General features: G+C 36.2%; 1 protein-coding gene across 6 annotated transcripts in view; it reads right to left on the bottom strand.

Annotated features, from left to right (window-relative positions):
• The window catches only part of CDK5RAP2 (CDK5 regulatory subunit associated protein 2), an 84,208-nt gene that overhangs the window by 24,368 nt on the left and 45,406 nt on the right, over nt 1-14,434 (bottom strand). For 5 of the 6 annotated variants that reach the window (XR_007509929.1, XM_049832108.1, XM_049832105.1 and 2 more), the window contains 6 exons: nt 13,786-13,973; nt 11,120-11,585; nt 7,623-7,890; nt 5,993-6,109; nt 3,232-3,832; nt 999-1,231 (listed from right to left, as the gene is read on the bottom strand). Coding sequence is in view for 5 of the 6 variants with exons in the window: in XM_049832108.1 (XP_049688065.1) it covers nt 999-1,231; nt 3,232-3,832; nt 5,993-6,109; nt 7,623-7,890; nt 11,120-11,585; nt 13,786-13,973 (1,873 nt within the window). In the remaining variant the exon portion in view is untranslated. The remainder of the gene's footprint in view (nt 1-998; nt 1,232-3,231; nt 3,833-5,992; nt 6,110-7,622; nt 7,891-11,119; nt 11,586-13,785; nt 13,974-14,434) is intronic. The other variant, XM_049832106.1, reaches the window with a different exon arrangement.

A 14,434-nucleotide genomic window follows, 5' to 3' on the forward strand; every position in this document is an offset into this window, starting at 1 on the left:
TGTGCAGGACCTTGCACTTCTCTTGTCTTCTCCCAGGACCCCTGCTCAAAAGGCTCTTGTTCTACTATTATGCCCTACAGAAACCCTCCTATACACACTGATCTGCAATTCCACAGTCTCTTAAATTCATGAGCTACTCAAAATTCTGAAAGGAATTATTCTTCTCTGCCTTCTAACCAAATAGATTTTCCCTTTCTCCTCCCTTATTTTAATTTTCTATCTTCACCATTTGGGTGGGTTTCTCCATAAAGTCCGTGGCTCTTTTTCTTGGTTCATCCAGTAACATGTGATTTTACACCTGCATACAATTTAACTTGTGTTATTTCTACAGGAATATCAATAATGTGCAAATCAGCATGGTATTATCTTCCAACTGTGGAATGCAGGATTCCTTGCAGTTTCTTTAAAGGCATTGGCCATAGAAAATTGCCTAGATGGACTGCTATATGATAATTTCTTCTTTCACTCTAAAAGCATAGCCCACATCTCTGTACTGCACTTACCCTTCTTGCAAGCAACTGCACTTTAGGGGAAGAACTTCAAGACTTGTAATTTTCTCTTTTTAGTTAAGCATAGACTGTGTTAAAAACCAACTGTGAACCATGCCCATGAGAACCCTTCAATGGAGATACCCAGTACATAGGCTCAACAAAGTCAGCTGGGCTGTTTCCTGAAATAGAAAATTCTGAAGCCTACTTGTAACTAAACTTTTACTAAACTGTAACCACTATATTTTGAACAGTTAAAATATGCATGTGCTAAGATAAACAATGCAAAACAGAAGGTGTCAATACAGAGGACAACTACAAAAGTAAAATCCAGTCTTGATGAAGCACTAAAATTTTACCTTCCAAGACACTCCTCCCTATAAACCATTTAAAAGCAACCAAGAGGAAGTAAGGCTTCCTTTTCACTAAGAAGATAAAAAAACCCCCACAGTTCAAATTTCAAGAACGTTAATGTATCTCAGACAATAAGCACAAAATACTGCTACTTACCATACAGGAATTTCCTTTCTAGCTTCTCAAACAATAGTACACTTTGATTCAATTGCTCACGGAAGCCTTCAGCAACATAATAGTCTACATCACTGGCTTGAAGCAGTTCCTCAAAAGCTTTAATAAGGCTCGTCAGATGTTGATGGTAAGCGACGCAACCAGTGCGGATCTCTTTAATTTGTTGGCATTGAAAGGAGAGTTCTTGAGCTTGTGAGTGAACTAATGAATCATATCTGAGAAAATGAATTTATCTTTAAAGTAGTTTTCTGACCATAAATAACATTTAAGTGTAAATAAAAAGTGAATTAAACTTATATTGTTAAAATCTAATATTATGCGACTATTTCTTTAAAAATGCTTTTACAGCCACAATGAGAAATGTATTGTCTCTAACTGTTGAGTTTTGTATTTATAGGTATAACTTGTGGGTTATTATCTTTCACTTAAGTGCTTCATTTATAAGATGGGCAGCAACTACGGTGATGACTTGTTTGTCTGCTTGGAAATAACACGGATGGCATGCAAAGCTGCCAAATTAAAATAAGTAAGAGTGAATACATGAAAAGAATTTTTAACAGTACAGATATTTTTCCTGACTGGTTGTTTTTTTGTTGTTTTTTTTTTCTTTTTAATTCACTATGGAAGAACAGATAGAGCTATCCCTTCTTCTGAAATTTTATGTATTTCCTGCCAGGAGCACAATACTGGACTTTCTGAGCTGATGGTTTCACCCATCTGAAAATTCTGCACATCTCTGCATGTTTATTACCACAGACATGACCATGACAACCACTGTAGTGTCCAAACTCTTGTACTCCACAAGCTAGGATATAAATTTCAACTCAGATCAACTGGATTTATTCTACACTTGCAAATATAGACAACCCCTTTACACTGCCACTGCCTGTTCACAGATAGACGTCTTTCTACAGAATCATAGAGAATCATAGCAGAGAGAAAAAGGGAGAGGATCCGAAAAGATGCAGGGAATCAAACAAAATATGGGGCATAAACAAAATCTATGATGGTGTGGGCTGTTATAGAATTTTTATTGTCATTTGTATAGGAAGAGATGCATAACTCATTTTTGGGTCTGTCACTTGTGACTCATGCAGTTGTCCTAGACAGTGGCCATAAAAACTTTACAGCAATCCATACTGTCTCTTCCTTAATTTACAGTTAGATCTTCCTTTGTAAAATGGATGAGGTATATTTTCAAGGTATGTAAATTTCTATGTACTATGTAGCACAATTGTATTTTATGATAGTAATACTAAGAGATATACAATAGTCCATGTTGGTGGTTGCTCAGTGTCTCCAAATATTTCTACTCAAGCATTCCAAAGAAAGCCAAAGGCTGAATACCTTTCTTTATTATACTTCCTGCCGTCCTGTAGGCCCTCAGGACAATAACAATATTAGAGGGGGAAAAAAGTGGACAGGAAGTTGAAAAAGGTTTGGTCTTACAGGACCCCATTCTATGTCTGTGATTTGTATATATGCAAGCCAAAATGTTGCCCCCAGTCTTATCATACAAAAAACAAGACTGATACTTTCCAGCCTCCCATAAATGATCTTCCAGCTTATGAGCTTATGCTATAAAATTTCATTCATTAATTTCTATATGTATCTACTTTCACATCCTTCAAAGGAAGGTATTATGGCACTCAGCTGCAAAATAAATTATAACTAGAGCGTAAACGTCTTATTTTACACATGAAGTCTGGTCACAAAAATAGAAGGGCTAGCATGAATCTGCCAACCAACTGCCCAGAAAAACATTTCTACCTTAAATGGGGTGTTCCATTTTCTTACACTTGTCACCTGAAAAAAACCTGAGTGATGCAAAACTGTAATATTTTGATTACAGAGGTCAACCCATCTCACAGAGTAACCCGAGGAGATCTGACTTTGCTCAAGAGAGGATGTCTTGCAGCAAAGAGAGTTGTGGATCTGAGGTGTGGGGAGAGACACAGGTGTGTGGCACAGAATCATTACAGAGAATGATATGAGCTTATCAGGAGCAGTTCTATTGCAAGAGAAATACTGTTTTGTACTTCAAGGCATCTCTTAACTAAACGTTTCAGTTGCTTTACGTTAATGTTAGTGAAATTTAGCCTTTACTATAACAACACGCTCCTATGTGAATAAAATTATATTTGTATTATTTTCCTATGTTATTTGGTATTGCTGTTTACAAAAAGGAACCTGAAACAGTAATAGCTTTACTCACTTGGATGGCGATGTTTCTCTCAGTTTGTTCTGAAGATGATACACTTCATCAAGAGGCATGTTTGCAATTTGCTCTTTTTCAAGTTCTGCCTCATTTGCTGATAGTGGTTCCTTAAGGTTTTGTGCTGTCCATGTATCAGGTGCTTTTGAAGACTCCAAATTCCTATTTTCGGTGTGGATCTTGTAATCCATCAGCTGATGGACACCACAAAATGTTTTGATTTCTTGCATAGCTGTATCTTGCGCTTGTGTAACATGTCCTTCCATGGGCAAGGCTGTGTCACTCAAAACTATATTGGAAATACCACTCGATAAAACCTGGTCAGAGGTCTGTAAATGAAACATGAACATTTTGTACTTTTCGAGCTCAGACTTCATGTTCTTAATTCTTTGTTTCAATTCTTCTATATCGTCTATGACTTCACAGTCATCAACTGCATCTGTACTTGTTACACTCAATTTGAGAGCACGCAGGCACTTGGAACCTGAATATGCAGTGGCTGAGTCAACGTCCTCATGTTCCATGGAACAAAACTCTTCATTTATCTCTTTTAATGAACGATGGATATTCACGTTGCTAATGTTATGATGATTTTGCATTTCTGAAAAACAGGAGGCTTGCGTGTGAATATTAATACTTCTTTATCTGACATTCTGTTCTTAACAGCACCAGAATTAATTCATTTACTTCTATAGTAACAGAATAAAACTGCAGAATAATTACAAACTATACAATATTAGTTATGGACTTTTGACCTCTATGATTTGCCCATTAATTCACCTTGCACATTAAATATTTCAAACCCCTTATCACCTTTTAAATAAACAATACTCAAAATACACCCACTTTCTTTTCCCAAATGATTGAAAATTACTTTTGCTATATGCAATCCTGAATCAGACACTGATGAAACCCAGACCTCTCCAACCACAAAGATGATAACCTCAAACATAACGCACTGAGATTTAAAAGTAGACTCCATGACTTTAAATGGTTCTTCCTAAAACTTCTAATTAAATATTTTTTTTCTCCTCAGTTCAAAAATTCTATAGAAAACCAATTGGAGCATGAAGTCAGTGGAGTTTTTAAAAAATTACCAACAAAATAGTAAAATTTTTAAAAAGGGGCTTTAATAACTTTTAAAAATGTGTTCTAAACAAAATCCATAAAAATATTTGGTGTTAAAGGTTTTACTGGCACTCATTTGGCATGCACATCACATCCCTTAGTTGACTTTGCCATTCATAAGTAATGCAATCACCCCAGATTCAGACCAATAAAAGCTATATATTCCTACATATATTCTATGTTTATAGTTCTGTGTGTGTTAAGGGCTGTACGTGTAAGTATCTAGGAAAAGGGTTATTTTCTGGTTACCAGTAAATTAAATTTTCTTCTTCTATTAGTTCTGCAAAAGATCACTACAAATTAGAACCTCTCTTTTGGGAGTCATTCATTGATCTTGCAGAGGTCTTAATACTTTCAAATTGGTTTCCATGGAGAATTTGAATGCCCAGGTTCAAGCTCTAAATCAGTACAAAATCTCAGGGGGGGGCAGCTGTATATGAAGGCCCAAGTCAAGCCCAAGCACAAGAAATTAAAAACAAATATAACCTAAAAGCCAGAAAAAATGAAGCTGCAATACTGGGATATCAACATATTTGAAATTAAGGCTAGATGATGTTCTCTGCAGTACACAGATTGCTGCACACCATTATGCGTGTCATTTCAAAGGTGACAGAATCACAGGATAGAAATGCTTCCAAGAAAATGCCCGTGTATGAATTCAAGACGACACATTGAATAAGGGAATGCAACACTTAAGTTCATTAGCTTCTCCTCCTTCTCTACCAGTTGGTTGCTGCAGTAACACAAATGTCAAAGAAGGTTGCAGACTGAGATGGGAAAAAAACCAGATACTAGATGAACTTTTAAACTCTGCAGTCCTGATTCCACACAAACGTTCCAGATAACAAAATAAATAAATACAGATATTAGGGAAGAAATATTTCCGATTAGAATAGTGGTTACACTTTTTAATGAAACACTGCCCTTAATTAAAGGAGAACTAATAAGCTCTCTGTGCATATATGTGTCCACGCACACAAAGGGCACACATAGAGCATGATCCTGCAAACCAACTGATTGTCTTCAATGGAACTACTTATACAAATAAAATTAATGATGTGATAAAGGATTACAAACTTGACCATATCCTCTGTACTCTATACACAACATGTTAACCAGGTTATTCAAGCCCTCCCAAAAAAGACTAATGGATGATGCAGAAACACTTAATGCACAGTATTAAGCCTATTTACATTTTCATTAAAAGATTCCATTAGGTTTCAACCTAGTTGAATGCCTTCAAATAATTCAGATAAGCAAAATTCTATCATTCAATTGCTTCATTCCAATAGTTCATAACTAGATGCAGAAGCAATAAGTAACAAACATTTAATTCAGAGAAGAGTTCACAAGTGAGGACATTAGCAATAGAGATCAGAGTTAGGCATACAACTCATTATTTTTACTGGAAACCAGACTCATAAATCGCTGTGGCCCTTCTGAAAGCATAACCCTTAAAAGACCAGCTTGGATTCTTAGAGCAATTAATCTATACTAGCTAAAAAAACGAGATTTAAAACCCACAAATAATGGCAAGGGAGACAATTACCTGCAGTAATTTACAATTTTGCACAGTTCAGAAGAAACTAGTTTTAATTATTTTTTTTAATACTATACCATATAAATGCTCTACCTTGATAGTTTTGCTGATTTTTGTCCATTGCATATTCATTCTTGCCCCCTGTACCCAGATCAACACCTTGCAACTCCACCTGGACCTCACTATTATCCAGTTTGAGCAATGAGTCAACTGGAGAATAGTGGGGGAAGGTAAAACAGAAGTCAGTAAGTGACTGAAAAAAAATTCAGAGGGGATGGTTAAAACAAACAAACAAACAAAAAAACCCAAAAACCAAAACCAACTAACCAAACAAAAACAAAAAAACCCAAAGCCAACAAAAAACCAAAAACAAACAAAAGAAAAACCACCACAAAAAACCCCACCGCACAAATCCAAACCTGGTTCTCTGACAATTTGGAACAGGCAAATCATCTAAGGAAGAACAACTACTGATAATGTAATACAAACATTACTGGTCATACGAAACCGTGTTTGCACATATTTTTAAAATACTTGAACTAATTAGAAGGATAACTACTAAGAATGTGAATTGCGAAGGCTTCCTACCAACAAATGAAGATAAACATTTGCAAGTCTCCTTTGCAATGCAACAGTTAATCAATTTTTAGTGCATTTTTATATGTTTTATGTTAAGCTTAGAGAAAAGGCTAAAATGTTTCTCCAATATGAGCATTGATCATAAACTAATCTGCAATCTCCCACTGCATCAAGTCTCAAAATTACTAAGTGTGCAGTACAACTGTTATGCAGGGTAAAGAAATCAGTGTGGAAAGGAAACCACAGGACTGCAGTCCTAACAGGTTCTGATTCATTTCAGGATCCAGTTTGAAAGTACTGCCCTTCTCAGAATTGTCCATGGATTTTGCGCCTACCAAAATTAATTGCTACAGTCCTATCAGCTTAAGTATTTACAATAAAGTTGTGCCATATCTGTCCCTTACCACAACAACATTATCATTAACAATGAAGTCTCTGCAATCTCTGCATTTGACAGTGGCACACTTGCTACTTCATTGAATCTTATTTCATATATTTATACCTCCTCTCTCCCTCACCTATCCTTTATATCTCTACTCAGTTTTTAATCTGCTAAGTGCATTTTTGGATTTTTTTACCACTCCAAATCTTTATATAATACCATTGTTCTCTGCCTTACAATTTGTCATACTTTGCCAAGATATTTTGTCAACAACTGAGTTTAAATTAACCCAGCCACACTGGAAACAGACACAGATGACTTGACCATCAGTGGAATATTGGAAAAACTTACTTATGCAGCATAAACAAATACAGTATTTTGATAATCTCCTGTCTCCATTACAGACAGTTTTCATTACACTTGGCATCCTATAAAGGAAGTTTTTCATTTATTTAAACATTGATATATATATGTGCATATATGTGGGCACCCTGTGAAACTGTCATTTATTATATACTTTATGCCATGTATACACAGCACTTTCTATTCCATATAAAGTTGTTTTACATTCTAGCAGCAAAGATAAAAGAAAAAGAAAAAAGGTGTTTTTCAAGATCTATACATAGTTGCCTACCCAAGAAAATCGTAAGATTAAGCAGCATTGTACATATGTAAAAATGATCTGTTCTGACTTTCTACTACAAGAAAAGAAGCCACTGTTTCAAGCAGTATTACAAGTCATTATGTCTGCCCTTTATTTACCTCTCACTGATGTGCTTTCCTGTGCCGGCTCTTCTTGAAGGTTTTCGGTTACAGACTCATTCAATAATAACTCTCTGTTTGTTTGTGGCTGAAATTGTTTGTTTTGTACCTCACATGCTTTCAGACCTTCATAAGGTGCCCTGGTACGATGCTGTAGTTTTGAATCTGACTTCTGCATACCAGAGTTCAAAGGCACCTTTTCTAATGGTCTGGATGATTTTAAGAGAACAGGCAGGCGGGACTTCTTGGGCAGGTAAGCAGAATCAGTCTGAAAAAGGCATGGAATAAAATGGGGAGTTGGTAGCTCACATGTAACAGTCGAGTAAAGGAAGTATAAACAAACATTCCAGGAAAAATAAAAATGTTCCTGTAAGATCAGTCAGCTGTCACATTAGTTTTGAAAATAAGATCACAATATCCTTACAACATGAAAAACAAACATACAGAGGGAAAAAACCCACATATCCCACTAGTTCAATTTTCTGTAAGTAACTGCTGCTTATGCCAGACACAGCCACACAGTGAATGGCTTCCAGTTCATGAAGCAAGACAGCAAATTCACCATTGAGTAGCAAAGGCTTTTAGTCAGTAGGCATCTTAGTTAACTCCTAATTTGTGTAAGCCCTAGGAAAATAGTTTCTCACCCAAACTGACCTCTCTAACTGCTACTTCCCACTCTCCTCATTTATATCATAAATGTCTGACAGCCCAGTAACCATTTCCCTGAAATCTTTTTTTTTTTTTTTTTAAATTGAGGATTCTCCTTATTTTTCAGAAGTTCCTGAACGTATTTTTCTTTCTTCCTTTTGTCTCCACCCAATAGGCCCTACTTCGTACCAGCCCACTTTCATACCTTTGAGAAAATCAACATAGCTTTGCATCAGCCACAGAGGCAATTTATTCTGCCATAGAGAAATTCTTTATGAACAAGAATAGCTTCTTCACCCATACAGTCTATAAATTGCTTCCGCAGGATTCCCATTTCCTACTGTAACAGACATTCCATCATTGGAGTTGGTGGGAGAAGTTAAATTTCTTAAGTCACTACATTTTAGCCTCTCACATTTTGAAGACTGCATAAAATAAATGTGTCCTTGTTTAAACCACAGAGCATAAAATAGTGCTATCTCCAAAAAGATAAAAATATGCTATATGTTGATGAGAGTTATGGAATTGTGTGTAATAATAATAAAAATCAATAATGGCATGTTCAGATAGATTTAATTTATTTTTTTGCTGTTCATTTGCTCCACTAGTGTCATAAGTCCCATAATTTCTTTTACCACCCTATGTATTCTGAAGTACCTTTCCACATTCATTTCTTAGCAATTATAGTCCTTACACAATTTAAAATAATAAAAAGCCAAGTTCCATTTTCCTAATGACATACTCAATTCCTTTTGTACATACATGAATACAATATCATTTGGAGGCTGAAAAATAAATCCAGGCGGGATGAAATTCCTACTAGTTTTACTAAACTGCACTAATAACATTGAACAATTTCCAGCTGTCTCAGGGCTGTTGTGCAGACATATACGTCATCCAGATTACCCAAAGTCCAGTTCAGCTGGCTACATGAAATTATTTATAAAAGCCATTCAGAAGTAAAAGATACACTGCATTAGTCCAAACAAGAAAGCTTTTAAAGCAATTGACTCAGGGATTGCATTGAGGTTGCGACTGATTAAACTAGAGAGGAATCTGGAAAATGAGGAATCAAAACAGTATACTGAAACTCAATGAAGACAGGAACTTGAAAAAAAGAGAATTGCAGAAAGAACGCTAGGTATTCCCTGTGAAGGGCAGACAGGCCTTTACTTGCCTTCAGAGAGATTGTCCTTCATTCCTGAGAAGACCAGCAACTCAAAGACATCATTAGCATTCTTAAGCAAGCCGTCACAAGCAGACCTTCATTAATAGACCAGCTATGTCCTCAAATCCCTTCCCCATCCACTACCCATCCTTACTCTTCCTGAATTCCGCCTGACCTCGTCTCTTCCTGTGTTCCTGGAGTCAGCTGCCCTAGATAGCACCAACACAAACTGATGAGAAAGCACATCCACTCCTTTCTGTCTCAGACTAGCCAAGGCAACCCAAAGATGCAGGAACAGCTATCACAGCAATCAACCTGCCAAACACAACGGACCAAATGCCTAATAGACTAAGAACATTAACAACAGCCCAAGAACATTTCCATTCTTATCCTCTTTCCTCCCCAAACATTTTTTTTTTTTTAAAGGTAGAAAATTCACTGCCAATAAGGAAAGCTTAAAAGACTAAGAATGTACCTGAAGATACCCTGATAGATTTTGATTACATGTAAATTGTTTGGTGAAACAAGACATAGTTTTTGTGAGTTGCTTAGGTTTTGATTTTTTAGGGGTATCATAACCTACTGCTAAGAGTGGCATGAATTTGCCAGGGACCAACCGTGCACACCAAAAGCTCTTCCTTAAAATCCCAAACTATACTGAGATGCTTATACCTGTACAGAATAAAGTTTTATCAACATCTCTTTGTTTACAAGCCACTTCCTTCAGAAAAATGAATCTGACAAGAACAAGCCAGAATAAAAATGAATTGTTCCCAATTGCTAGCTCACAGAAATCTCTTGATCACTAAAGTCATGGAAACCATTCTTTGCAGAAGATGCTACAACATTCTCTATTAGCAGCACACAAAATCAAAAGCAATACTCTCCTTTGTCTGCTCTGCAAGAGCTAAGATCTTCAAAGAGTTTTCAACTTCGCTTCTGTAACTGCTGCTGAAACAATACACGTGAACTCTTTAGTAGACACTGTTTTCCCAACTCTTTGTTCGGAATCACAGACTGCCTGCTTACAAAAGGCTTGAAAACTTATCTGGCACAAGCAAATTACGTCTGTACTCACAAAAGAGGTTCTGTGCACTTAGGTTCCAAACAAATATGAAGAATTGCCCCCCCCCCCCCCCAGATTTATAGAGTACTACTGGTCATACTTCTCTAAAAGCAAGACACAATAACATGTTAATAAAAGCACAGAATTAAGATTCGAGTTTGTTGAAATCTACCATTAACTTCACCAGCATGCTCTCAGACACCATGCAAATCTTCAATTCTGTAGACCTCATTTGCCATTTAGACTTAAGAAGCTATCCGTTCAGAATGCTCTGGTTCTGCACTTTATGAACATCTATGCAGAGATATAAGGTAGTACAGAATCAGGCCATTATGCTATAAACTATCTCTTTTTTCCAAAAGCTATAATATTTACTAGTATCTGGTCCCGGTGAGGATTGAAATTCAATTAATTAATGTTCTAAAGCACACTGAAGTATGCGATGAAAAGCTCTGAACATTAAGAACAATTATCTAAAATATATTTAGCTTACATATCTTTTTCTAATTTTAAAAATTACACAAAAGCAAGATTTAATATTAGAAATGAAACATATTTTTCTCTTTTATACATCTATTCCCTAAGTACCAAAAAGAGAATCTTAAATAAACTTACTTCATTTGTTCTCCTTGTAAAAAAAAGTCTTTCATGCTGTTCACCCTTCTTATACACATTTTCTTGCTGATGTTCTCTTTCTGCATTTAATCTTGAGTATTTTGGCTTTTCTTCTGAGGCTCCTTTTTTGCCTTCATGTTTGAATCTCATGACATTACTCTCTAAAGTCATTGTTTGTGTAGCTGCATCTTTCAATTCCACTTTCAACAACTCAATATCCTTATTAATCTGTGGCATTGCATCTGGATAAAGCTTCTCTTTTCCATCAAAAGTTGATTTCAATTCTACTTGCTGCTTTAAGAATTTATTGACCTGCTTGAAATGTTTGAGTTCAGCTCTTAGTTGAATAATCATTTGCCTAAGATCTTTTTCATCCTTCTTCTCTATATCTTCACTTGAACATTCTTCCTCAGTTGTGTTCAGGTGATCTAACAGTTCATTTACAATTTTCATTTGTTCTTGTCTGCTATGCTCAGGAAGGAGGAAAGAAAAGGCATAAATTTTGATTTTTATTTAAGCAAACAATAATACCTTCTAAGAAAGACTTTTGCAATGTCATGATGTATTTGCAATTCCCAGGAGATTCTGCTTTACTCACTAATGAGTTACTAACAGAGTTTTTGAAACCTTTTCACGTGAGTTACATCACAAATTCTTTCATCAATGTTTTTATCCTATTCATGACCATTTATGCTCTACTGCCCCTTCCCCCATTCATGAACAGATACTAAACCTCTGGTAACTAAATCAATTGCCTACATAATATAGCAATGTAAGAAATGGGAATGGATTTTCAAGAGTCTACTCTCTGATTTAACTACCTTAAAAATAAAATTCTACCAAAAACACAGGAGCCTCTAAGATGTTGAATTTTTCTGAAAATCTACCCCTTCATGCATTTCTAATGTAACAGGGAAGATGGAAACTGAGAAAGCAGGCAAAAGCCTGCAAAAACAGCTCACTATGGACCACCAAACTGTCCCACAGATAACTAGTGGTCCATGGACAACAGTCTGGAAAGCAACATTTTAAGTGAAACTGAAGCCAAACAAGAGACGTTTAAAGCATAAGCAAGCCCTCAAACTCTATAGATGATTTCATGCATCCAACAGAGAGCTGTTTGTGCCACTAAACATATAAACCAGCTTTTAAAACAACTGCAATTGTATGGCTAGCATTTGAAATGGTAGACGCTAACTAGGCTTTTGATGTCTTTCTCTGGCACCTAATCATTAGTAAGAATTCAGTTATGCAAAGCACAGGTTCATCTCCAGTCAATCTGATCATTTATACTTGAACATAGAAAAGATTACACACTAGAGCTGTAAAGATGATGGTGCTGGAATCACTCATTAGCAGACTTTTAAGTAAAGTTAACAAATAAAACAATGTTATCTATTCGTCTTCTAAGAGTACTATCTCCTCATTTACCACTAACCAATGCTTTGACAACTAAGACCATTTATGCCTGTTGGAGAGTTTTAAATAGTAATGTAAAAATATAGAATTGCTTGAGTAAAGTCAGTGAATGCTGAACACAGAAAACAAGATTTGACTTGTGTAACTCCACAGGATATTCTGCTACCAGCATTGCTAAGCAAAACGTATATGGAAGGTCATTCCTATTACTCTCCAGAAACCACTATGGCTAGCTGAAGGAACAGCACTGACAGGCACTGAAAAAGGTCACATAATACTGTACGTAGTCATTACAGTGTGGAGAGAACTAGGAAAGGAAAATGAGAATGATCTCCACCACAGCTCTAATTCAGTTTTCAACCAGGAGATTAAGTGGTGTAAGCATGAACTTGGGGAAAACAAAACTAGTCAGGGTGTGGTTTTCCTGTACACCCTTTTCTTGCTTGGTATTGTCCAGTTCCTATGGAAATGAGCATTTCAGCTGGGAATTGATCAAACCATAGTGCAACACACACACCTGAAAAACACTGGTTATGCTAGGGCTTATACAGATTTAGTTACACAAGTATTTTCTCCTGCATGAAAAGTGGCCGAAGTACAACATGGTTCGTCTCAGCGCAGTCCTACAAGTGGTTACACTGGAATAACCAATTAGTCAACTGCAGGACATGGAGCCCAGACTCTCTAAACTTCTGACAGGGAGCAAACCTCTGTCCAAGCAATTCAGACGAAATGGCAAAGGCTACAAAAGCGTACAGTAACATCCATTCAAAATTAACTCTGTAAAAAGTAATTTTAACTCAAATTCCTCCATCCTCAGCTCCTTTATACGTATAATTTTTACAGCAGTACAGTGTCATCCCCTCCACCACACCACCTTTCACTGGCCTGTGCTCTCAGATATTTCATTTAAAAAAAAAAAAAAAAAAGTACCACCTATTATCATCTGAGCCCTTTAACACTGCTAGACCCCATCCTGAAAACAATCAGTCCCTACAGTAAAGCTCCATGTATCAGTAACTTTGGAGAGTTTTTTTCTTGTAATGGGTTTTTCATAAGGATTTCTACTGATAGTATGTTTCCTAATTACTTAATTGCATGATAGACTAAAATGGCTCTAAAGGCGCCTTGCCAATCTCTCAGGTAAATTAGACAGTGCCATTATCTAAATTCACTTTAGCAAAATTACTTTATTCTCTTCTCAAATAGAAATACTGTCAAAAGCAGCGCATATCCCCCATACTTACGTAGATTCCAGTACAGATGTTCTATTTTCTCTTAAAAGAGATGTGAGCAAGTTCTCTTCTGTTTCATGTTCACTCATTCCTATTCTGCCAAAGTGTTTGCCAGTTGTATCACGTTCAAACAGAGGCTTATTTGGACTCCTATAATGTCTATCTTTGCAGAAACTCTCTGAATAGCCTGATGGAGTTATCTGTTAAAAAATTGCAAACATTTTCTTATTACCCAGGTATGTAATGTTCTATTAAATTCAGGCCTGTAATCTTTTTGTAATCGGGTTTTGTAATTCCTGATGCTCTTTATCTACTTTAAGAAGCATCCACAGACATTTCACTTACTATTTATTAATAGAAAAACTAATTAACATCTATTTCCTATGATTAATTCATAGTGATCAGTTGTTTAGTAAGTAGTAAGTAGATTTCCCTGAAGGTCTTTATCTATGAAGAGGTATGAAACTTCTGGGATGTTCCCTGCAGATTGCAACTAACTTTTTATTAGTTCACCTTTGAATCATCTGTCTTTACAGTACAAAATTCTGTCCCGGGATCTCCAGATGTAAGCCCTGATGGCCAGGACAGGATGCAACTTGAAGTATTTACAAACCGCCAACTTTTTGTATGCAACACCATAGACATGTCCTAGAAAACTTCT

Source organism: Accipiter gentilis, chromosome 29 (assembly GCF_929443795.1).
Source record: "Accipiter gentilis chromosome 29, bAccGen1.1, whole genome shotgun sequence".
In the NCBI taxonomy this organism is placed as follows: domain Eukaryota; kingdom Metazoa; phylum Chordata; class Aves; order Accipitriformes; family Accipitridae; genus Astur; species Astur gentilis.